The 26,782-nt window shown below is 33.6% G+C and overlaps 1 protein-coding gene across 2 annotated transcripts in view; it reads right to left on the bottom strand.

Moving 5' to 3' along the window:
• dtn (transmembrane protein 132C dtn) overlaps positions 1-26,782 on the bottom strand; it is a 165,263-nt gene that overhangs the window by 16,920 nt on the left and 121,561 nt on the right. For both annotated transcript variants that reach the window (XM_072520199.1, XM_072520198.1), the window contains exons 5-16: positions 19,323-19,481; positions 18,982-19,186; positions 18,721-18,864; positions 16,510-16,712; positions 15,664-15,976; positions 11,879-12,070; positions 11,632-11,820; positions 11,275-11,479; positions 7,703-7,860; positions 5,573-6,006; positions 2,566-2,769; positions 479-639 (exon numbers count right to left, since the gene is read on the bottom strand). In XM_072520199.1, the coding sequence (XP_072376300.1) occupies positions 479-639; positions 2,566-2,769; positions 5,573-6,006; positions 7,703-7,860; positions 11,275-11,479; positions 11,632-11,820; positions 11,879-12,070; positions 15,664-15,976; positions 16,510-16,712; positions 18,721-18,864; positions 18,982-19,186; positions 19,323-19,481 (2,567 nt within the window). The remainder of the gene's footprint in view (positions 1-478; positions 640-2,565; positions 2,770-5,572; positions 6,007-7,702; positions 7,861-11,274; positions 11,480-11,631; positions 11,821-11,878; positions 12,071-15,663; positions 15,977-16,509; positions 16,713-18,720; positions 18,865-18,981; positions 19,187-19,322; positions 19,482-26,782) is intronic.

Genomic DNA, 26,782 nt, shown 5'->3' on the forward strand with positions numbered 1-26,782 from the left:
TGTTGGGATGCCGTTGGAATTCGTAGAAGAATACGGGAAATATCATGTGTTTTGGCGAATATCGCACACTCATTACAACACTATACAATTGAAGCTTGGCTTGTGAATGCTAGTATTAACAGAAAGAGGCACGTCACAAATAACGTGTGTCAATTGCCTTTTGATGCATGAAAATAGGCAATATCTAAACATGCTATACTTCAACAGATAAGATTTTCACACAACAGTTGAAATATTATTGAATGTATGTGCGTCCAAAATATTTACTGAACATCACGATCAGCAGGTTTTCTCAGAGCTACGACGAAAAAGGTGTGGTAGCTTCTCCTATTATGGATATAATTAAATTTCATTATTTTTAAATAATACGACAAAAGTGTTTTTTTTTTCAATTTTCCAACTTGGGTTTTTCTCAAATACAAAAAAAAATATTTCAATCAAAAAATTTATGTACACAAATACATTTAACGTTACTTACTTGGACTATTTGAATACTGTACAAATTCCACATTATCATCCTTTCTAGCTTGTGCTTTAGGTTCGTCATCAAATTCGAACATATCTTTCTCTGTACAATTTTCGACTTTCTTCTTTGGAACCGCAGCCTGAGATTTTAAAGGAATAAGCTCGTTCGATAGCCTAAAATATTCAAATTTAATAAAGCACTGTTTACATACCACTGGTTATTTTTTACTACGAATAAAAAAGAAGCAAGGAAAGTCGTTCCTTTCTCAACGGACTTTTTTAGTCTGATATTGGAATAAATAACCAGCAAGAGCGATTTGAACAGAAAATGTGCGTTAATAAATATACATCAGATACTATTACATGCAAATGATAATGTAATATTCAATAGAGCAAAAATTTGACCAAAGAAGAAACTTCAGAGACCGGTGGAGTCTACAGAAAAAATTTAACTCGAGAATAGACAGCAAACATCCCATTAATATGAGGTAAATTTCAAGATAAACTTGAAATAATCGCAGAATGGAATAAACAAGTTGAAAAAAGTAGATACAATACTGCCGACCTCGGAAAAGTGGCCACTGATAACGGAAAGTTGAAACAAGAAAACAGTCATGGAACAAAAAAGATTAAATAGAAGGATTGAAATACTAGACAAAACATCAGGAAGAAAAACCTAATAACGCACATAATAGGAAGACCAAGGAGATGATGAATGAAAACTTCAATCCAATCAAATCAAAATCCAAATAATATTGCAAAACTTAAGAATTTAAATAAACAAGGGGAAAATAATATAAAATAGAAAAATGAGAAAAAAATGAAAACAGATATACATATATTGATGAACATATATTGAAAAGAGATGCACGAAAACGTGCTGAAAGGATTTACACATCTTAAAAGAACCAAAATATACATAAGTGAGGACGTCCCAAAGCAAGTAATCTTTGAAAGAAAACAACTCGTCGAAAATATGAAAATAGCAAGAAAAAGAAGGATACTGGTATACACTGTGGATAGATGGAGAAAGGTAATGTATCGAGCAATTTTAAAACAATGGTATAAAAGAACTCACGGAAGAAAGCGCAAAATAAAAAAATGAACTGGACAACACAGCAAATCACAGAAAAACAAAGATAGAGCTAAATTATTCAGTGAGAGATATTCCATACAAAGCCCAAGTATATAAGGGAAACTAACGAAAATAATAAGGACAACCAATACTTGGGTTACAAATTACAAGACGCAAAGGCTGGAAAACAGGATGGATGGTATCTATTTTAAAAAAGGCTACTCAATAAAAGGCAACAACTACATGGGAATAAGATTGTTAAACAGCTGTTAGAAAAATATGTACTTCACTAACCAAACAACGAATCGCAAAAAAAACGTTGATACTAAAATAGCAGGGATTTAGAGCGGGAAAGTCAACAATAAACGCTGTACACATAATCACATAGTCAATTCAGAAATTTTATGAAGATGATGTCGACATATATATCCTCGTCATATATTTCAATCAAACATTTCTCGGTCTAATAAGAGCCAACATAATAGAAGACATGAAAAATCCCGATGAAACTTATTAAGCTAACGAAAATGACAATTTACTAATCAACAGCAGCAAGCATAGAATATATTGCCTATCCAAAAATATAGAAACAGCAACTGGAACAAGTCCAGGCGACTCGCTATCAACCTCACTATTTAATATCGCAAAAGAGGAAACCAAAAGAGATGGCGAAACATAAGGTAAAGTACCACCATATTTCTAAGAGACTCATTAATATTCTGCTCAGAGGGGTGCTCTTGCTTGTGGTATCAAATTCCATAAACTTATTTTATGAAATGATCTGTTGTTTATATAATTTCATAACTCGAACAATAGCACCCCTCTGTTACGATCCGCTTAGCAATAAAGCAAAATAAAACAAAGTACCAACCTAATATGCTCAAAAAATAAATAAATAAATAAAGATAAATATTGAAAATTATGTATTCGAAAAGGTACAAACTTTAAAATATCAGAACAATAATCGTATTTTCAGCAGTGCCATACATTATTTTTGTATCTATATGTTAAAAATCTTTCCTTACCTATGGTAGTGTGATTTTTCTTGGTTCTTGTTCCTATGATGGTGATGATGATGTGGTTTTTTCGGTAGAGGAGAATCGGACGAGGTTGTCGAAACACCCAAATTTCGATGAGGTGGTACAGGTGGTTTATAGTCGTCATTCTGGGCATTGTTCTGAGAATGGTGAGAATGTGATGGTAAAGGAGGTGGTGGAGTCGGTTTATTCCTAAACAAGTATTTACTAATAATTTAGTTCGTCATTTGACAAAATACAACTATAAATGATTGTTTTAGTTTCATATTTCAGTATACAGTTCAAAGCTACTAATCTTTCGAGAGTTTTTAAAAGTACTAAATACTTTTCTAATATTTTTGTTTACCCTATTATCGCCATATTTACCCTATTATTATTTATATTATATTATGGTTTCAAACATGGTAATATTATACCATATCGTGATTTTATCGAATCTGAGTAACAGAACTTAGTTACAGTAATAGTCGTTAATACAGTACGACAAAAGAGAAGTGGCTGGCTATCTACGCCACAGCATAAGGAACCAATTTGTGTCTATGCTGTGTGCTGTGTCTACGCGTAATTAGAAAAGAATGTTTCACGAGAGAGATAGAACAGACATATTTCTTTCGAATGCCATGTTGCCACGTCAAAAATGTAGTTTGTGAATTAAATATTACGAAAACAACATATACTAAATATTATTATTTTAACAAAGTTTTGAAACTAGTTTCCTGTGGCATGTCTAATTTAAATAAATTATGTTTCTATGGGTTTACGCCACAATTATTGATTGTGATGAAAATTGCATTTTTAACTAAACTACTGTTTGACGTTTCGATTTCCACTCCGAAAATTGTTTTCAAAAATGATTATTTTGAAAAATGACAATGTAATCGCTGTGTGCAAGTACTTGGAGGATACGAGAAACGATCGTGCGCGTGCAACGGTGAAATCTTGCAACTTTGTTAGCATATTTCATAAGTATTTATTGAAGAAAATGGGATTTCGCAAATGCTGTGTTATAAATTGTAAAAATACAACAAAAAATAGTAAATTCAAGTTTTATCAGTTTCCAATTTCTAAGCACAAATTAATGTAAGTTTTCGTAATACGTTTGACGTGAAGACTAAATTAAAGTTCACTTTAAAGTGTAAATTTCAATAATAATCATGTTGGTTCAAGTTTGTTTACAATTTAATTTTTTTTTCAAATTAAAATAAAAATGCTAAATATTTCGCAAAGCAGTCAGTTTTCTCTGATGCTGGGGGAACGGGCCTGCATTCCAACAGTCAGTCTATTTGTATTATATGTATATTGTCATTGGTCGTTCATTTGTGTTTTTTTTTAATTTTATTTTGAATTTTGTCATTTATTTAATATTTAAGAAAAATGCCATTGGAGTGTCTTGTTTGTGGTTGCGGAAGTTCGAAAAGCAAAACATTATCACTTTTCAGGTAAATCATTTTGAAATGTATATTGCATTATAAACATTAGGTTATGTGTTGATAGTTAGTGAAGGCGTTTAGATTATTTTATAAATAAATTATTTTATATTATACTGAATACTTAACAATTTCAAATCATTTAAATATAATTTTTCTAACTAGTTTTTTCATATATTTCCTTTTGACGAAGAAGAATAAACTCATTATAAAATAAACGAGTACGCCATTGTTGTAGTAAACATATCTCCAAGCGATAGGTGTTTATGAGACCCGATTATATATCAAGCATAGCCGACTGCTGGGCCTAGATATTATATGTCATTTTGGTGTTCTCACCCTAGGAATATCAAATTCTGACTGTTTTGTGTGATTTTGTTATATGTTTGTGTTATAAATGTTTCGTGAGTTGTGTAACGTATAGGCTTGTGTTAGATTGTCGTATATATTGTATAAATTGTAGGTGATACTTCTCCGACTTCCTATTACTTCGCTATTGCTGGTATATTCTTGTTATTGACTTCTTCTTTTAGTATTGGCAACCAAGTTGCTATATTCTGCAGATGGGTTTGCTACAAATTTTCTGCGTTAAGTAGAATGAGAGCTGCTTCTGTAACTTTTCTCTTTTTCATGTCTGTTTTTTTTTCATGATTATTGAAGCATCTATCCATTATACTCTATGCTCGTTGTCCCAGGCATGTTTGCACATATGGGATTTGTTGAAGTCTCTGTTCTTGATGTATGTTTCATGCTCGTTTTTCCTGAAACTTAGTGGACTTCCGGTTTCTCCCACGTAGAAATTGTTTCATTCACAGGGTATTTTATAGATGCAGTTTTTTTATCTGTTTTGTGTGCTGCTGGGTTTGGTTTTGGACAGGATAGATCTCAGTCTGTTGGTTGTTTTGAACGTTGTTGTGATATTGTACTTGTTTCCTATTGTTTTCAATTTTTCTTATAAACCCTTTACATATGGTATTGTTGTCATCTTTGAGCTCCTTCTTGTGAGTGTTTCTGGATTGCTTGTGGTGTTTTGTTGTTTCCTTTCTTCAATCTTGTGGAATTTCTTGCTTATAAATGACAATGTGTAGTCACTTAAAACCTTCGTTAGGTTTTTTCTTACTAAAATGCATTTTCATTAGTGCAGGTACTTCGGGCTCTATGATATAATAATTTGATAATTCCTTTTTTATGTTTACATTGTGATTGGGGTGGTAATTTAAATATCTATTGGTGTGAGTTGGTTTTCTGTAGACTTTAGTTGCATGCAGTATTCCCAACCCTGGAGAGTGGGATTACTGTGACAGGACCGTAAAATTATAGTTAATTTCAAAAAATTATAGTAGATTAGAAAAAATAATCGTTAAACTCAATAAAATCAAGTCACCTTTTGCAGAAAAAAAATACTTTAAACTTTTAGTAAATTATTGGTGGTACATTGATTTCTTATAGTAGTATTTTTTATGAATCAAATACTAAGTCGCACCTGCTTACACTACCTCTGATATAACCGAAAGAATGAAACTCAGATAATAATTTTTAAATCTTACTACAATCATTTTTATACATACCAAACTTGTATATCTGAATCACTTTCAGTTCCAATACTAATCTTCTCTCCCTTTCCTTTGGAATACGTTCTACTGTCTATCTGTCTACTACTGGAATTGACGTGGCTAGAGGAAGCAGGGAGCTCTATATGTGTAGGATTACTAAAGCTGTTAGCCATTAGAGAATCGTCCGGTTCGCAATAATTCATATTCAATGGATTTGTGATGATGCGCATGTCTGACGGATTGCTAGTGTACTGATTGGGAGGCTCAATGGTAGCTCTACCAAGCCATACCCAATCGTGGGCGTTTGTTGTAGGTTCTTTGGGCTTTTGCGTTTCGTGGTGGATAAGGAAGTTGGCTGGTGGACCGGCGGATGCCTGCACTCCTGCAGTTATTGCTGGATTAAGTGGTTTGAACTTGGAAGCGTATACAACACATGATACAACAAAAACCTAAAAAAATGTTATAGTTGACTAGATATTTACACGAAACAGATAGTAAAATTACACTGCCATCCAACAAGAGAATTCCGATTATTGAAAATCTTTTACCTTTTATGTAAAACAGAAAATAGAGAGGGCAGCTCAGTTTTCTTTGGGGAGTCACATTTAGTTGCAGCAAACGTAATAACGTATCTTAACGAAGAGATAGTAGTCAACAAGATGATTTAATCGAATCAAGTTTTACCCAAGGTGAATGTAAAAAAACCAAAACAATGGTAATTTCAAAAAAAACACACACCAGTTATAAACATACTAGTCAACAACAATCTAGTTGAACAAGTGAAAAAGTTTAAGTATCTAGGCTGTTCGATACATGAAACCTTAGACCAAGAACAAGAGGTTAAATGTGGAATAGAACAGGCAAGAAACACCTTCTTAAAGATGCGACAGTTACTCACTACCCGTAATCTTGATTTGCCCCTACGATACCGCATGATAAAGTGTTATGTATATAGTGTACTATTACACGGCGTGGAACAGTCAGCTCGTTACGACGTTTAGAGAGCTTTGAGATGTGGGTATTTCGGCGTATGCTGAAAATTCCATGGACCGACCGCGTTAGAAATGAAGAAGTTTTAAGGCGTATGAATAGAGAACGTGAAATCACAGAAATTGTCAAGAAGCGTAAAACGTCTTATCTTTGACACATATTTAGACACGACAGGTATAACTTCATTCAGCTTATTATAGAAAGGAAAATAGAAGGCAGACGCTGCCCGGGTAGACGACAAATGACCTGGCTGCGCAACATCAAAGATTGGACAGGATTAGCCTTTCAAAGTTTAATAAGGAAAGCCCAAAATAGAGAAGACTTCGCAGAGGTCATCGCCAACCTTCGCTAAGAAGACGGCACCTAAAGAAGAAGAAGAAGTTTTACCCTTTAATCAGTATTTCGATCAGAACAAGCTGGCTGGACAAAATTAGTTATTGCATTTTTTTGCTTCTAATGGCTGTATTAAATATTGTTACATTTTTTTCAATGTTTATGAAATAAAAATATTTTTATAAATAATTCTAGATCAGATTTGTAAGTTCTAAAACCAATGTCTTTATCATTAGCTTGACAACTTTTTGTGAGTCTTGGATTGTTCCAGGATTTTTATCAATTCTGATCTGTTCCTTGTTTTGTTTTTCCAATCAGATCTTGTTACACTTATCTAAGTTTGAATCCCGCATTTCACTTTTTTCTACTGGTATCTGCCTTATTATTGCAAAATCAATGCATCAACAGCAAAACGGCTGCCCTGAAAGCCTTGAACTATACACGAACAGAATTCTACTTAGTTTAGAACCAATCTGAGTAAGACAAGTAGAGGCTTTGCAACCTAAATTTCTAAATGATATAATTTTTTGTACTTTTTTTTTCTAATTTCTTTGTGAAACTTATCAATTTACTGAGCACTTTAATATAGTTTAATTTTTTAACTGTGTCCCATTGGAGTCTATTTTTAATTCTACATTGGTCTATTTTCAAAACAAAAACGATAACAACACAGTCATTAAAAAACTGCCAAAAAATGTATTTATGTTTTACAAATTTATGCATTTAGGCAGATGATCAATAAACCAATAAATGATTTAATTAACGATTGATCTAGAAATTGAAGGGTTATATCATAGTTAAACAATTTTTTACAAAACTTACCATGATAGCACAGCAGAATACAGCTAAAAGAACGTACATACTAATCTCTAAAGGAGTTGAATGGTGAGCTGATAGTTGTCGCAGAATACCTTTGCCGTTGCCTTGGAATTGGCGAGCCTGTACACTGGGTTCATCGTTATCTGAATGAATAGGATTTGCTGAAAGTACATAGTATATATTACAACATATTATGTACTACATAATAGACTACATATTAGAACAAATAATTATAATGTATACATTTTAATGATAATTTAATGATAAAATGATAAATTAACAATTAAATTTTAAATTGCATGTATAGTTTTTAGTTAAATGCTTTCATTCTAGTCATCATACAGGGTTAATTAAAAGGTTGTTGTATAACCGTTATTTTCAAGGACCCTGTAGAATAATTTAGCAATCAAGTTATTTTAAAATTTTGTTAAAAATTATTCTTTTCCTGCATTGTTTTCTATTTCATGTCATGCATTGATTCGTTTTTAAGAGAAAAATAATGAACTTGTCACCAACAGTTTATTAATTTTTATGTTCGTTATTTTTCTGATAAGGCGGATTTGTTCGTTATTCATTGATTCCCCCTGTTAGTTTGATAGTGATTTTATTTATGGAAGACCTACACTATATATATATATATATATATATATATATATATATATATATATATATATATATATATATATATATATATATATATATATATATATATATAACCTTTGAAGTTAATTTTTTTTATTTTTAAGGCCTTTATATGCGATTTTATAAAAAGTTAGAAAAAACGCCTGTTTTGGGAGTGAATTTATCCCTGCGCTTAAAGGTGGGATGGATTTTTTTTTAACTTTTTAGAGGTTTATTTAGTAGTCGTAAATAAAAAGTATAAAAAAAAATTTGGTTGACTGATAATGATATAGTAGATTTTGAGAAAAAGTCTCCCAATTTTGAAAAATGTCATTTAGAGAAAAATGCGTTTTTTTACTGTAATTTTATGAAATAAAATAGCCATGTTTATTGTTTTACCTCTAATCAGAGATTCCTGGTGCATATTTGGTGCCCTTATTCCTGTAAAGATTGTAAATGGTCGGTCAAACCTTTTTTATAACTTTGCTCTCTTTTGATTTCTCGCTGCTCGTTCTATTGGCTTTAGCTATATGAGCTTCGTCGATATTTTTCGACCAACTCGTTGCTATGTCCCCAATTTTTATTTTTATCCTATTTTGTCGAGGAAATGAGTAATTCATAATTGTTTTCTAAAGTAAGCTGATTACCTTTGAATTTTCTTTTCATATTGTGCTTATTTCAATGCGCCCCCTTACTTTTTTTCCGACTTTCGAAACAATAATAATTTTCAATAAATTTCAATAATATAAAACAGAAATGTTTTAGAAAACAATTGTCGAGTTGCAGGTGCACAGGTGAAGCGGGGCGCGCGATGTTGTATAAAAACGAGGTTTAGCTCAGGTGCCTACCGTTATAAATACAGCTATAACTTCGTTTCTATTTCTAATTTCTTAATAAAATTTTAGAATAGTATTTCTATGATATTAAGGAATCTTTTGACGTAAAAAAACTAAAATCGATCTTTTGATAATTTAGAAAGTGAAAGTCCCCTTAAGTGTGGAAAATTTTGCAAAAGCATTTGCTTTAATTAAAGAGGCACATCAGTTCAGTGAAAAAATCAGCCTTGAGAAGCCCGAGTTACAAATTTTATTATTTAGATAGTTTAATGAATATGGAAGGAGTTGGTTAGAAAGCTTGTAGACAAGCAAGCAGACCCAAATTGCTTCCTCGTCGCCGAGTAGTAAGACTGCAATTTACCACTGTACATTTTTATTCAAGTTACTGCACTGTTGTGCAACAATTCATACTCTACTCGAGGTTAAGTAATGGAAACGGAAGGAATAAACTGGGGACTAGCATGAAGTTGATGATCATGGACGGATCCTTCACGGCAAACCGATATATTGAGGAGATATCAGTCGATTAAGAATCGCACAATACCTAGAGGAGTTGATATTAACAAAATAAACTAGCCGGCATGTTTGCTTGTTCTCAACCCTATATAGAATGCCTAGGACATGGTATGAATCGATATATGAAAACAGTTATAAAAGCTAGAGGTGGTAATACAAAATATTGAATTAAATATTTTGTCAAAAGTATGTACATTTCTTTTATAAAGTTATTTATAGCTAAATTGGTGTGCATCAATAAATACACTTTTTGTGAAAGGTTCATTATTTTTCTCTTAAAAGCGAACCAGTACCCTCAAAAACAAAAAAAAACCAAAGGATAATTATCAAAAAAAATTAAAATTTTGAAAAAAATGGGTGAGGAATTATTCCACAGGGCGCTTGAAAATAAGAGTTATACAAAAACCTTTTGATTAACTCTGTACGATAACTAAAATGAAAACATTTTACAAAAATACTATACATGCAACTTAAAATTGGTCATTTTATTTATAGTTTGTTTAAAAAATATTAAATTGGATTAAAAAGAAAATAAAAACGGGGTGTTTTTATGGAAGGGAAGCATATCTTTCTTATTGTCTATGCACGAAGCGATGGTTTTTAATTTAATTTAATTTATATTCTTTTATTTTTATTTTATTTTAATTTATTTTATTTTAATTTGTTTTATTTTTATTTTATTTTTATATTATTTTAATTTATTTTATTAAGAAACACGCATGGGACTGCGTTTACTACTGCACGTAGTGTTTGTCCGCGCGATCTTTTGTTACAGTGGTTTCAATCGTTTTATTTTATCATACCTCTGCGCGATCCACCAAACAGATCAATGCATATGGTCCGTAGCCCGCGATAAGAAAGATATGCTTTATTTTACTTTACTAAAAAACCCGCATGAGACTGCGTTTACTACTTCAAGTAGTGTTTGGTGGCGCATGTTGCAGTAATTTCATTATCCGCGATAAGAAAGCTAAGCTTCCAAAAAATACGTTACGTTACTTGGACAGCTTATCGGATACACGTTTCCATTCTAAATCAACTTGACATTAAAAAAAGTCTGCCCACCCAACATGTTTGCATCGAATTCTACAGTTCTTAGGTCACCTGGTTTACAGAGGTGACGATAATCGATCATTTAGAGAGATTAATTGTTTCTGAAAACGTTCCGGAGAGAAGACCAAGAGGACGGTCACAACCAGATGGACCCACCAATTCAAAAATCAGCGGGCGACTCATTCTGCAAAACTCTTAGAGCAGTTGAAGATAGAGTCCAAAGATAAAATTTGTTAGGAGTATTGGAGAACATCATGATACTCAGTATCAGTAAGTTTTTGTCACGATGGTAATATTAATTCTTGTACAAAACGGAGGCAAGAAGACAAGAAGGTATCAATATTTATAATGTTTCTGCCTTAAATCGTCGAGTATAGAAGGAACACACAAAGATAATAACAGTAGGATTTGCCATAAATAAAAAATAAGTACTGCACACCCAACCTATTAAAGGACTAAAACCGAGTATCTTACATCATATATAAAATAAAGGAAATAACTTCAAAAGTAATTCAAGTATATGCTTCGCTAACTAACATACATAGTTACCTTTTAGTATATCCTGAAGATCCGAAAATTCCCTTCCTTTTGAAGAACCGTAGCTACCACCATCGTTTTGTAGTATATCCGGTCTATGAATATCGATGGTACTAAAGTCAACGTTGATAGTAGCAGCTGCTGATGCCAACGGTCCAATCGGTTTTACTTTAGGTCTGCCACTACTTCTGCATTCCTCAGCTAATAGAAGTGTTACCTACAAATGCAACCAAAATAACATGATCTATTTTTTTTTAATTTGCGTAACAAATTAAAAAAATTCTATTACACGTAGCACATCGTCACAATGAATACATTTCTATTTATTTTTTATTGTATATATCGTAGTAAATTTATGTAAAATTTTACCTGTAAAAGATCTCCGCTACCTTCACCAACAGCTATAACTCTGGGATGATGTGAAGCAACCATAGGCGCAAAAGCTACTACTTCAGGATCTAAGCTTTCCACAACAAGATGATAGTCAGTATCTGAAATATCTCTAAGAGGAGTTTTTTGACCATCAGAGAACTCCAATTCAATATCTAGAAGACCCTCCTAAAAATCGATTAGAAAATTTTCAGTTACGATTTTCAGATTAATATTTTTAATTTACCTGGTATTGTGCTGTTAATTTTCTAGTGATTCCAGTTTCAGCAACGTAAACGTTTTCCAAAGAGCTGTCAGGGTAGATGTTGAGCTGTAGACCAGATACAACTTGAACGTAGAGTTTCGTCAATCCTACCTTGTCGTTGCCTACTCTAACTTCTTTAGAGCCGTATACTCTGCTAGTAATTGGAGACAACACCTGTAAAAATTTAACAATTTTAGTACAGCAAATCGTAAGGTTATGTAATTTCATGAAGTATAGAAGTTTATTGTGGAAAGGCGCTTAAGTCACAATAATATAATTTTTCAGAAAGAGTAGAAAACATGAAGTTGTATACCAAGAAGTGATAAAAAGTATTAAACGTTGAATAATAGAATGGGATTTATATATACATATATATATATATATATATATATATATATATATATATATATATATATATATATATATATATATATATATATATATATATATATATATCAAACCTAGAACTAAGATTAATACTACTACAGGAATTAATATTAAACTCAACAGTCTTCCGGGTTGAACTGCGTCGGTTATCATTGCGTCGAGCTTTCGACATCCTCTTCGATGTCTTCTTCAGGGCTTCCGGGGTCTCAGTATCCCGAGCCCCCAGACACTACTAAACTGATCACCCATCAATGCGTTACTGGTGCTGGGAATAGAGGAAGGGTCATTTATACCGTCGATTGGTGACGTGCCTTCTGTGGAGGTTGGCGTGGGGATTTTCGCGGGGATTGGCGCGAACATTTCTGACCGTAGGATTTTATTAATGGAGCTGTTTTCACTTAAAGATCCTTTTTGTGTTTGGGATCATAACATTCTGGTTTTGTTTTTATATATATGTTGTCTCCTTCTGTGTTATATATTGCGTTGAAAATATCAGTCAAGACTGCCATTCCACTTATTTAAAAAAGCTTTATAACTTACCCCGGTAATTCATCTGGATCATCGGCTATTCCTGTTTTTCTAGTTTTATGGCGTTTTATACCACCACTGTTTTGAGTGGTGGTCCCGAACATGTTTTTGCTCTACCACGATGCATAAGTTGGTCATCATTCAAGAATGCTTCTTTGTATTGTTTCTATCTTATAAGTTTTTCTTAAGTATTAAATATTAAATATCCATTTTCCTCCGAAATGTTAGCTCCTATTTGTCTTTAGTCCCTCTCATTTTTAACACTTATATGATAATAGAATTTGTTGTGCACCTGATCACATTTTTATATATCTTTTCACTTCTGAGCTGAGAAACACCAAGCCGTCTTTGCTTTTCGTATTTTCCTTTTATTTTACTTTTTTGTATTTCTCAGCATGTTTTTAAAGAAGTATATTTACAGAATCATACTTAAAGCCTTTACAATAGAAGAAGGCAGGAGGTTTTTGAAAAATGCATTCTTGGTTTTTAAATTACTAGTAACGATAAATCTCTTAATCCGTTAAGTTTTTAGCAATATAGTAGTTTCTTGTTCATAAATTGTTGACATGAAATCTTTTACCAAAAAAGTTAGAAAATAATTAATTATTCTCCAAGTTTTCCCGGAAGCACTCAAAAACGTTCATTGATTTCTATTGCTAAGTATAACGTAACTATAACGCCGTCTGGTCTGGCTGCATGCCATTACGGCATCGAAATTAACCCACTTTCTTTTGGATGACATTCAGTATTATTGTCCTAGAAATATTTATCTTACATTGCCAAAGGATAGCTTAAAATCGATCACAAGGAAAAAAGGTCATGGGTCAGTAATACGACTGGGAATAAATGTACTAGTAACGGGGATAAAAAATTCTTTAAAAATGGGGGACGTAAACCGCAGACAGTATACAAACTTAGGTAAAAAAAAGAATTCCAACATGTGGACAGAACCCAATTGATTTTAACTCCATCTCAATAACCAATGATACCGCAGATTAAGGTAAAATGGATTATAATACAAAATATCCTCAGTAAATGAGATTTTTTTAAATTACCTTGAAACATAACTTTTAATTTCGAAGCCGAATCCATCATCGGGTTTTTTATTTGTTTCAGTTTAGCGACACTTATTCTCAGACGAACAGGTGGAAATCACAAAACTAATCAATCAATCAATCAATAATGACTTTTTATTTCTTATTCTCAAAAAAATACCTATTTTCTTTTAGTGACATTTGTTCTCCTTGGAATATGCCGTCAGAAGAGTTGACAAACAAATTATATTCTCTAATATTACACTAAGGCCAATACTATACAACAAATTTCTTAAAATTAATAAATAAGTAAATATATATTGATATAAATGGTATAGGAATAAACTAAATGTATATCCCACTAAGTCAAGACTCTCAGGTCCAAAACTACAAATGAAAATATGGACGTCGAACCCAAGAAACTATTCAACATCTTACCAGGGGCTACCAGACGTTTATCAGAACTGATTATAAAGAACGCCATGACTCAGTAGGAAAGATTATTCACCAAGAACTAGCCGACAAACTGGGACTTCTTCAAACCGATCATTTCCCTTATTATCAATACATCCCTGACATAATGCTTGAAAACGACAACTACAACTACTGGGACCGTACTGTGCTCACAGGCCAAACATTAGCACATAATAGACCGGATCCTAACAGATGTGACGATACATAACAAGAATAATCTGCGTGTTTAATACAACGAAAAGATCGCCATGCAGAGAGATCTGGAAATACAAATAAAAAGACAATGGAGAATGGAAAGGACCCAGACAGGACCTATTATTATATTTACTACTGCTTACTAACTTACTGCTTACTACCGTAGGTACCTCTCACATCTTAATTTGAACAACCATCGAATGTTCCCAAAATTTTCCATTTCCAATAGATAATGTATGTTTACTCCTTTTTCTCACAGTTTTTTGTAGTGTCCACAAAAATTTGATTCGAACGGTCTACTCTCAACTTGACACTGTATCTCTTCCTCCTTCTTTTGTCTATCATACTTCCAATCATACTAAGCTAACTTTCTCTTTATCCCCATTCATACCTAACCTCAATTTACACATTTGTTCTGGCTAATTGGCTTAGTTCCAGTGCCATAAAACAAAACACACACACACACAACCTCAATACCAAACTTTTCTCCCATGCTCATCCATTCTTTCCACCAGTCACACCTTGCTCTCATTCTTCTTCTTCTTCACGTGCCATAATAGAGTTATCCAACGTTGGCGACCACCACTGGAAAGGTTTCTCGATCTTCTGCCACAAAGAATAAATGTTCTGCATTCGATATTTTAGTCCATCCAGGAATGTTTTTTAACCAAGAAACCTGTATTATTCCACACCTCTACGGCTTAAGAATCAGTTGTAATATTCTATATCGAATTCTCCTCACTATATGTCCCAAATAAGACATTTTCCGATGTTTAACAGTCTTTAGCAATTCTCTTTCTTTGTTGACGCTCCTTAGTACTTTTTCATTAGCTTTTCTTGTGACAAATAAAATAAAATAAAAATAAATTACAATGGTTTGGAAAGCATATTAATTGTCTTGGATGTGAGAATAGGTAATCAAATAACAGTCAAAACATTGAGGAAAATCCTAGTATGCAAAAATAAAGAAAAACCAGAACAACGGCATCATGGAACAGCTCCATAATAATTATTTACAATTAAATAACACTATTTAACTAGAGACAACGCGAAATAGTGACTATGGACAGAAAAGGATGAAGAAAACAACTTCTACCTAGTTAGTAGAACATCATGAATAAAAAAAGTAAAGTAAAACAATATACTAACCTGCACTTCAGTTCTGCCAACACTTCTTCCCTGTAGTACTCTTCCATGAAGACTGGCAATCCTGGGATCGCTGACTCTTAACCAAGGTAGTACTAGATCCGTAACACGAAGGTAAGTTCTTCTGTTGATCAAATAAGTCGTTCTACCAGAGGAATGATCCGAAGCAAGGAAATGGGCGTAAACGTCTACAGACGTTTGCTGATATCTTAACCGACACACTGGTTTTTCTACGACGTTGCCAGATTCGTCGATTGATGATACACCCCAGTTGGTATCGAATGATCTCTTCCGTCGTTTTTTGGATTTTGTTAATCTGATATAAGAAAAAATTACATTAGTCAACATTTTTTATTACCACTTTACTAATTTACAATACTCGATTAACGCAAATATATAATATAAAGATTATTCACCAAGAACTAGCTAACAAACTGGAATTCCCGAAACCGATTATTGCCCTTATTAAAAAAATTTTAATTAAAAAAAAATCCTTTATAAAAAGGTACATTTATTTAGAAAGGACTCTTTCGGGCTACATCACAGAACGTTTTCGAAATAACTGTTCTATCATCAGTGCTATCTGGATTTACATGTTTGAAGCCACCAAATACACGGGTAAAAACTATTTAAATATAGTTGAATTAATTTTAAATTACATTTTTGTGTACATTCTTTAATAATAATAAAAAATAATTATTCCGAAAACGTTTTGTGATGTAGTCCGATAGGGTTTTTATTTAAATATACTTTTTATAAAGGTTTTTTTTAAATAAATTTTTTTGTGATTCATGGTACACAGCCAACTACAGGAATTCAGTTTTCTTGTCGATTTTTATAATAACTTACATGGGATTGTAGTCTGGCACTCTCCATGATTTAAGTTGCGACAATCTTGTATCAGCGACTGATAAATCCAGTGGAAATTCTGGCATCCATACTGTAAATTGAGCTAAACCAGTGTATGTTCCGTATTTGACAATCACAGATCCATTTACTGATCCCCTGGCCTCGCTTCCGTCCACATAAACCGAACCGCATGATGAAGATACCTAAGAAATGAAAAATAAATTCAATCACAGCAATTTCCTGCATCTGGTGAACCACTTTGTGGATATAAACATATCCACATTTAAACAGATCCATATTTGGATCACAAAAGTGATCCAAATAGACTAAACGATCTACCTACGTAGTATACCAACTAAGACGATATTTAAGCATGTTAAGCATTTCTTCTTTTATGCTTCGTTAACGGTCTGCACAAAATTTTCCATTATGTGCAACATCAATATGTAACCATTTTTGCAAGCTACATATCATTTATCTTTCATGCCATCGCCTAGAATGATTTTACCATAAACTTAAACAATATCACAATGAATATGATACCCTTTGACGCTTTTAACATTAACAAAAAGAATCGTAGATATTATTTTATAGTTGGCGACTTTGTGGGTGTTTTAATTGACCAGAAAACTTGTCAGCAATTCTTGTCAGAAAATATTGAGGAGGAAGAGGTAAAGGAAGCATTAAGGAAATTAAAAGATAGAAAATCACCAGGAGAGGACAGAATACTGAACGAACTCCTACAGTACGGAGGACCAGATCTGATCAAACAACTATTGAAACTAATCCAAAAAATAGTAGAACAAAACAGAATTCCTCAAGAATGGAAATCAAGCATCCTAATACCTCTCTTCAAAAAGGGAGGCAAATCGGACCCAGAAAATTACAGAGGAATTAATTTATTAAACACAACACTAAAATTAACAAAGTGATAACAAATAAACTAAATGAAATTATAACACTAGCAGAAGAACAACAAGGTTTTAGGTCGGGAAGATCATGCTCCGCCGCTATATTTATAATGAGGCAAGTGCAAGAGAAACCGTTAGAATACAACAAATCGGCATATCTATGTTTCGTAGACCTTAAGAAGGCATTTGACGAAGTCAAATTAAAGGCCGTTATCCAGTTATTGTACGCAAGAAAGATACCACTAGGAATAATCAAAACGATCTAAAATATCTACCAAAACAACACAATAAAAGTAAAAGTGGAAAAAGAACTAACCGACCCTATTGAAGCTGGCAATGGGATAAGACAGGGAGATCCCCTGATTCCTTTATTATTCTACCAAATGGGAGAAAAGCAACTTAAAATTATCTGCTATGCAGACGACGCAATACTACTCTCTCAAAGTGAAGACGAGTTACAACGTATGCACTAATTTAATATATTTAATATAGAAGGTCAGATAATAGAACAAGTGATGGAGTTTAAATATCTAGGCATCACCATTATCTAGCTACGGAAATTTCGAGGCAGAAGTGGAAGATCAAGTGAATAGGGCAAACAGAGCCGCAGGTTGCCTGAGTGAAACAATATGTAGAAATAAAAATATCAGCAAAGAAATGAAAGGCAGAATTAACATAGCAGTCATCAGACCAATAATGACATACGCGGCAGAAACATGACCTGATAAAGATGGCACAAAAAGGATGATAGAAACAGCAGAGATGAATACACTTAGAAAAATTGATGGCAATACACTATGGGACAGAGCTAGAAGTACAGATATACGACGTAAATGCAAGGTGGATAACATCAAGAACTGGGTAAGAAATAGAAGAGTAGAATGAAACGATCATATCCGAATGACAACAAATAGAGTAGTAAAGACGACAAGGGATGGTTCCCCAATAGGAAGACGATCAGTAGGAAGACCACGAAAACGATGGAACGACAACTTATTGGAGGCACATTGAAAAAAAGACAAGAGTCATGTCTACATAAAAAACAGAAGAAGAAGATGACAAGAAAACTTGAATGTGGTAGAATTTTTTTGTTATGGTATCTTTGTGATAGATCCGAGTACACATACGATAAATGGCGACTAAGGAACTGCAGTGTCCGAGTTTTAAACACAGTATTCAGTCTTAGAACAAACCTTTTATCTTGATATAATCTTGTCGGTATTAAGTAAAAAACAAAAATATGTATATCTAAATATATATATGTACTAATCGTTTATGGATTAAAATATATCCGTATTACCTTCAAAACACTTTCGTCTTCAGAATGGCAAGATGACTGGAAGGTGACATCAGCTGCTTTTCCTGCTTGAGATACTATAAACACTTTCATAGCCTGGGAAACTTGAAGACCAGTGAGAACTGCCGTGTTTAAGACTTCCCAATTCTAAATAAAAAATAAAGAACTGCTATAACGGTTATTTAAATTATTTCTTATTTGTCTCTACAGCGTACTAATGATTGTGTAAACTAAAAAACTTAAAAAATCTAATGCTACACTTACCTTGCTAATGGGAACAACTGCTTGAATGTCGTCTTTCTGGATCTCAAACCGCGATATCAACTTTCTACTTTCTTTGCGAATCTCACTCTCCGTTTCCTGCTCCAGATGAGGTTCAAATCTAGCCGACCAAACCACTTTACTGCCGTCGTAATTTTCAGTGGCGTCTTCGGATATTTCGATGAGCCAAGTGAAGAGTTCCATAACGCTAAGATTACAAAACCAAAGATTTACTAAAAAGATTTTTAAACAAGAAGCAAGAAAGAAGGCTTCTATCTTTTCTCTGCGAGCCTTGTATTTTAGTTATACTATACATATAAAAAAATGAAGGTAAAAATACTTACTCTCCAGGCGTAACCGGTATATCCGCATCAGGAGGTTCCTTTCTGACGAGAGTCACAGTGGCGCTAGTATGACGAGGATTAATATCAATGGTAATATTCCAAGGAATTCCTTCTGTTGGAACTGCTTCCAAAAACCTTACTCCACTTTTCATTCGGGCTCTAAAAAGAAAGAATAATTTTATACCAAATTATTTTATACAAGTAAAAAAAAAAAAACAAAAACAACAGTTACTATAAAAGTAAATTTTACTAACACCTACTCCTTGTAGGAACTTGCAACTGAGTGATTCTTCGTATTGGATGATTATTATTTCGATAATAAACGTGTCCTAAGCATTTTAATCTCTTATTTTGTTATCAATGAATGCGACATTTAGACTTTTCCTACTAAATTTATTTTTTGTAACTCCTCTCGTTCATCTTAACATTCTCATTTTCACAATATCCACCAGTTGTTGTTCTTTGTTTTTGGCTGTCGAACATTCAGGGATGTAAATCATAGCTAGCAGTTCTTAGGGCAGTTGTGTAAAATTTGCTTTTCAGATTCATTGGACTCTTTCTCTCACCTAGCGCATTATTACCCTTCTCTCATTTTATCCATTTTAACTATTGTACTTATAGTTCTAGAATCTATTTCCCCATTGTTCTTTAATACTGATTTTATATACTTAAAGGACTATTTTTCATCCAAAGTTATCAACTTATTTGTAGCAGCAACTTCATTTATCAAATGAACATTCTAGATATTCTATTCTAAGCCGAGTGACAACAAATAGAGAAGTAAAAACGGCAAGAGACGGTCCCTCAACAGGAAGACGATCGGTAGGAAGACCACGAAAACGATGGAACGACAACTTACTGGGGGCAGATTGAAAAACAGCCAGTCATGTCCGCATAAAAAAAGAAGAAGTTACTCTGTGTTTGTCCTATAAGCTGTAAACCAAGCTCAATCCCAACTCTGCCGCTGCCTGGTCTTAAGTTCAGGATGAAAAAGGAGGAAGGTTATGCGAGGGACTAACTATTCCTTCTTAAAAAAAAAACAACCAGTTATGAAAACGAAACACATGCCTCGGATAAAGACGGATCTTTTAAGACGACAGAGGACAACGAATATAGGAACTTAGAAGGTACTAAGTATATATGGACCTGGAACCCTAATTCAGATGGACAGAGAACTTGAATCCACAAACATATATTCGAAACATATTTTTCAGCAGAAGTGAACAGGAGCACCAATTCGGCACTGGCTTCATAGTCAAGGAAAGTTTTGTGGGGTCAGTTTTTAACTTTCAAATCCGTAAAAGAAAGGCTATATCAAACTAAAAGGACAGCTGCTTAACTACTCCCTATTTGCCGCCAATGCCAATCTTTCAAATCCATTGGGCATAGCTTAAGATTATTCGGGCATGTTCAATGTCGAGACGAAAGTTGTTATGACCCATTACAGAAACTTATGAAGAAATGTAATCTGTTATCACGAGATCGGGCACTTGGTTAGAAGCAGCAATTTTTTATGTGGAGTATTTTTAAGGAATAATAAATTTTATTACGGAACTAACACATTCCACTTCAGCAGCTCTGGAGAAATGTAAACGCCTTGTTCAATTACCTAATGTACTTCAGAATCTAGGATACACAAGCTTAAATTTTAAATTTCCTGTTGAGGACATAAAAAACTTCTTCTTTTTATGTAGACATGACATATGTTTGTTTTTCAATGTGCCTCCAGTAAATTGTCGTTCCATTGTTTTCGTGGTCTTCCTACTGATCGTCTTCTTATTGGGGAACCGTCTCTTGCCGTCTTTACTACTCTATTTGTTATCATTCGGCTTTTATGATCGTTCCATTCTACTTTTCTATTTCTACGTCGTATATCTGTAGCCTATTATCTGTATCTATTCCCGCTCCAGTTTACATCTTAGTAAATTTGCTGTTATAACCATACATTTTATCTTTTTTGGGGAAATTAACATGTTAAATTTTCTGGCTGTTATATTGGATTGGTGCAGCATACGTTGTAAATCATCTTCACATTGAGAAACTAGTATTGCGTCTTATAGCAGATTATTTTAAGTTGTTTTTCTCCCATTTGGTTTCCTTTTTTAGTTCTTACTTTTTTTATTATTTCATCCATAACCAAGTTGAACAATAGATGACTTAGGCAATCTATTGGCCAGCTTCAATAGGGTCAGTTAGTGCTTCTTCTACTTTTACTTTTATTGTATTTTGGTAGATCTTTTGACCCTTTGGATTATTTCTAGATCTACCTTTCGTGCATACAATAAGTCGATAACATTCTTTAATTTGACCCGGTCAAATGCCTTCTTAAGGTCCACGTATTCTAATGATTTTTCTTGCACTTGTCTCTATGCCGCTATTATAAGTATAGTGTCGGTGCATGATCTTAGTGTTATAATTTTATTCAGTTTGTTATCCTGTTTACCTCTTCCTCGTCAATATTTATTTCTTCGTTTGCTGTCACCTCTGGTGTTGGTGGTTCATTATCACCTTTAACAAATAGGGATCGGGAGTAGCTTGCCCATATTTCCTTCTGAATGTGTTTCGTTTTTATTAGTTCGTTCATCTCTTTTCTTTGTCCTCTCATCATTCTCCATATGTCTTTTTGTGTTACGTAGAAGTCGTGTTTCATCTGTTTTGAGAAGCTCTGCCAGTGTTCCCTTTCAATTTGTCTAACTTAAGTATTCGTTTCATTTCTGATTCGTTTATAGTGGTTGTATGTATGCCATTTTTTTTGGAAAATAATTCTAAAACCAATAAGTGCTGAGTTATATCAGAAAAACGAGAAAAAATACTGAATTTCTTATATACCGCTTGATCTAGTAATAAAGAAAACAAAATCAGATTACTAGGAGAGATTCATTAAAGCCCTAGAGATGGATTTTTACAGAAAAGAGAAAAGAATTGGTGGAAATCCAACACATTAAAAAACGAACTTTTGATCAGTTCTTTGCAGAAATGTTTTAAAAATTAGACGAACGGGTATTACCGGAAATTCAAAATATAATAATTTATGAAAACACTGAACAACACTATTTTCTCTACTACATTAGTATTCTCTTCTAATAAGAAAACTTCTAAAACTTGTTAAAAGTGAACTTTCACTAACTTTCAGTTTCAGTAACTATTAAGGTCACGATTAACTACAAAAATATTAATTAAAAAAGTTAAAAAGCCGAAAAGGTTTCAATATACACTCGATATAGTCATTGTTGGTAACGGACTTTAAGTTTTATCCTGTAATCTCTAGAGCATTCTGTGTTTTCTTAGTTCTCAAGTTCAAAACTTTTCTGTTTGATGAATAAGTCAACAGTAACTAATCTAACTTTTTTATTTTTTCTGTTTATGTCAGGATTCATTGAATTCTTTCTCTTAACTTTTTCTATTAAACTTGATTTATAATCCAGCGATGGGGTTTTTAAAAGTAAAACATAAATACAGTGTGACGTAAAAGAAGCAAACTACATTAAAAAAAAAAACAAATAGTGATGGGAGACTCCCTTATCACAATCGGTAAAGGGGATACCCTATACGAAGATGTAAAAACATAAATAAAATAATGAGGCAAAAGCTACTATAGTCCAGTCGTCAGAGATTTGACCTCTAGAAATCAAACGAACTAGCTATTTTACTGAGAATGGTAATTTTGGGTCCTTAAAAAACGAGCAAAAATATTTGCCACTCGTTTGGTGGGGAGGGCGTGGGGAGAAACGGAAAATATCAATTTACCAAGAATCTGTAAGCCGTAGGAAAAAATATTCAAACAAGAAATGTAGCTGAGATAATATTGAACAAAAATGATTATTAGCACTTTCAGAGACAACGCTTGGAGCGACCGGCGATTTTAAATATCAGTTATCCGCGCGAAATCAATTTTTTAAATAAAATTTGTATCAACTCGACGGTAAAAATTTTATATCTTTTGATTAAAGTGTACTATCGACAAAAATCAAAGTTTTAAAGGGGAAGAGATTTCACTTGTAGCTTTTGTATTAAATTTTTGCATTTTGCTGTAAATTAAGTCAGTTTCTCTAAATCTGTTAAATGAATAAACGTTGCGCACTTTTTGCCATATTTTACGATTCTCATGAGGTCAATAAAATTTATCACTTTCATTGACTCGTCGCTGTGGAATTGCCATTGTTAGAGCCTAATCTCCAAAACCTATGAAACATGAAATTTCGATACCTATACGATATCGAATATGAGGCATTTGAAATATGTATAAAAAACGCTAAATTTAAAGCTTCATATTACGATCTCACGTCACAAGAATTGCTTCCACGAAGACGGCATTGAACTTGTAATTTTGAAAAACGTACCTGCGCAATCGCAAAAACTAAGATAATGGCATCAACACCCAACAATAGAGCCAGAAACATCGGCCACCAATTCATGGTTGATAGTTGTACCTTTGAAGTGGTGGACAAATTCACATTCTTAGCTCCCTGGTCACCAAGGAGAACGTCATGACGGAAGAAATCAAGCGAAGAATAATCCTAGCAAACAAATGCTATTTTGGACTGAGTACACATATGAGAAGCAGAAACTTAAGCCAAAAAACAAAAATAACCATATACAAAACCCTTATATAACCAGTGTTGACATATGCGTCGGAGACATGGACCATTTCCAAGGCAGATGAAAATCTCCTGCTTATATTTGAACGAAGGATCCTGAGAAGAATATTCGGTGGCATCTGTGAAAATGGTGTTTGGAGAAGGAGGTACAACTATGAGATATATCACAGATATAAACATATATTTGGTAGTAAAGACATAGGTAAAGTGGATGCAAACAGCACAAAACAGAAATACATGGAAAAGACTGAGGGAGACCTATATCCAGCAGTGGATAGATCCGGGTTAAATGATGATGATGATGATGAAAGACGTAGTATCCTTTATAAAAATAGGAAGATTAAGATGGGCAGGACATCTGGCAAGATCACAGCAGAACAACCCTCCTAGAAGAATCCTTATGTCGCAACCTGTGGGAAGTAGAAGTACGGGTAGGCCAAAACTCAGATGGAGGGATGGTGTAGATGGGGATGGTAGACAAATGGGCGCAGCAAACTGGCAACAGTTGGCAATGGATAGAACTGACTGGCGTAATAGAACTGACTGGCGTAATAATCATCACCAATGATGATGATGACCTGCGCAATCGAAAAGATGCAGTTTTAAATGTTTTAGATCGTTTGTAACGTAAAAGTTTAAATTCAGCGTTTTTAGACATATTTCAAATGCCTCATATTTGTTACCAATACTCAAAATCGAAATTTCATAAAACAGGTTTTGAAAATTAGGCTCTAGCAATGATAATTCCATATTGACTGGTCAATGGGAGTGACAAATTTTATTGATCTCATGAAAATCGTAGAAGATGGCAAAAATCTTGCAACGTTTATTTATTTACCACCTTTATAAAAATTGACTTGTCGATCGGATTAGCCAAGCGGGCTGGGCGGCTGGCTTCTCCTTCGCTTCAATGCGAGAGATGTCAGTTCGATCCCCGGCTCGGTGTGCAGAAAACAAAAAGGCTAACGCAGCAGTTTAAAATTCTAAAATGAATTTGCGGCTTAGTCTAGAATATGCTGGTATCTGATCGGCCTATGGTGGAGCAGTACGGCAAGAGATAAGGGCTTGCGGCTAGGTGATACTCCTCCATAGATCCCTACCGGAAGGGCGTCGAACGCCTAAATACCGGGTATATATATATATATATATATATATATATATATATATATATATATATATATATATATATATAAATTGACTTCATTTACAGCAAAATACAAAAACTGCATACGAAAGTTGCACTCCTTTAAAACAAATTTTGATTTATCGAATTTTTACTGTCGACCCGATACAAATTTGACTTAAAATATTGATTTCGCGCGGGCAACTGACATTTAAAATTGCCGTTCCCTTCAAGAGTTATATCTGTGAGAACGGTTCATTCTACAGAAAAAATATTAATAAGCATTTTTGTTCAAGATTATCTTAACTACATTTCTTATTGGAGCCATTTTTTTCGAAGGCGTACAGATTCTTGGTAAATTGATGTTTTCCGATTACCTCCCTACGAGGGGAGTTTTAGGGGGAGTCGGTAGGTAGGAGAAGCAAACTTTTTTGCAACTTTTTTAAGGAACCAAAATTGATAATCTCAGCATATTTCAGCTTGTTCGTAGGATTTTTAGAGGTTCAGTGGCGTTTTCGTCTTTAACGACTGGAGTACTAGTTTTTTTAAAGAGACAAAGTATGTTTGAAAGAAACACACCCCTAGAGATAGCAAATGTCTATAAAGAAGCGTAATTACCAGCAGATGGGTGAATAACTATTCAGAGGAAATATTTAAAGTTTGTCGAAAGATCAGAAGTATAAGAGAAGGATCATTTCTGATCAAGAACCACCTATAAAGAATTAAGTTCAGAAGATATTAAAATAAACACTACATAAAAGCAAAACAAATTTTTGATTTAAAAAGGGTATGTAGAAGATATGAAGTAATATAAAGTTGAGATACTAGGTCTCAGTGAGATACAGTAGAATGGAACAGGGGAACACATTAACATGGAACGCGACCTGCTGATATACTCTGGTTGGAGGAAAACATGAAAATTGAGTAGAAATCCTCTTTAGTAAAGAAACAAAAAACGAGAACACATCAACATAGAAGGGGACCTGCTGATATACTCTGGTTTGAGGAAAACATGAAAATTGGGTATGAATCATATTTAGTAAAGAAACAAACAACTCTTTCATGAAATGGAAACCAGTTTTAGAGCGAAGAATCACTGAAATGATTAGGACCAAATTAACAAAGGCAACAATGATTTCGTGCTAGTAACAATGATTCCGTGCTATACACCAACAAAACAAGTTATATGCATGTCTTGAAGCTACATTAGAACAAATTAAATGATCCGAAGAATTAAATTGATGTAATGTCATCAATAATGCCTTTTGGTCTATTCTACCACTTTATCTTTAAATTGCATGTACAGGATATTGAATTGAAGTACAATTTGGTGTAAAAAAGCATTGCCTTTTTGTTGATAGTGTAACAAATTTCGTAATAACATAAATTTCAAACAATCTTGGTTTGTGAGTGCAGTGAATCCAGTGAGCAGTAAATTTGTCTGTCTGCGTTAGTAGTGGGATGCACTGAATAGCTTTACACCCGATGTTGTTAAAGCTGTTATTAGCTGTCCCGGCTGATAACATCGGTAAGGGTCCTTATATAGGGTCACACATGAAGACTACAATGGCAAATTCGGCGGAAGTGGCAACCAGGCTTTTAGGGCTAGTAGAGAAACATGACATAGGGCAGCAGCTATGTCATTAATGAATCAAAGTTAATGCAGTATTAATGAAAGTTCAATACGACGTCTCTATAGATTTGATTCAGACAATCACACCAGTCCCTGACACCCCTTA

Source organism: Diabrotica undecimpunctata, chromosome 1 (assembly GCF_040954645.1).
Source record: "Diabrotica undecimpunctata isolate CICGRU chromosome 1, icDiaUnde3, whole genome shotgun sequence".
NCBI classification, from domain to species: domain Eukaryota; kingdom Metazoa; phylum Arthropoda; class Insecta; order Coleoptera; family Chrysomelidae; genus Diabrotica; species Diabrotica undecimpunctata.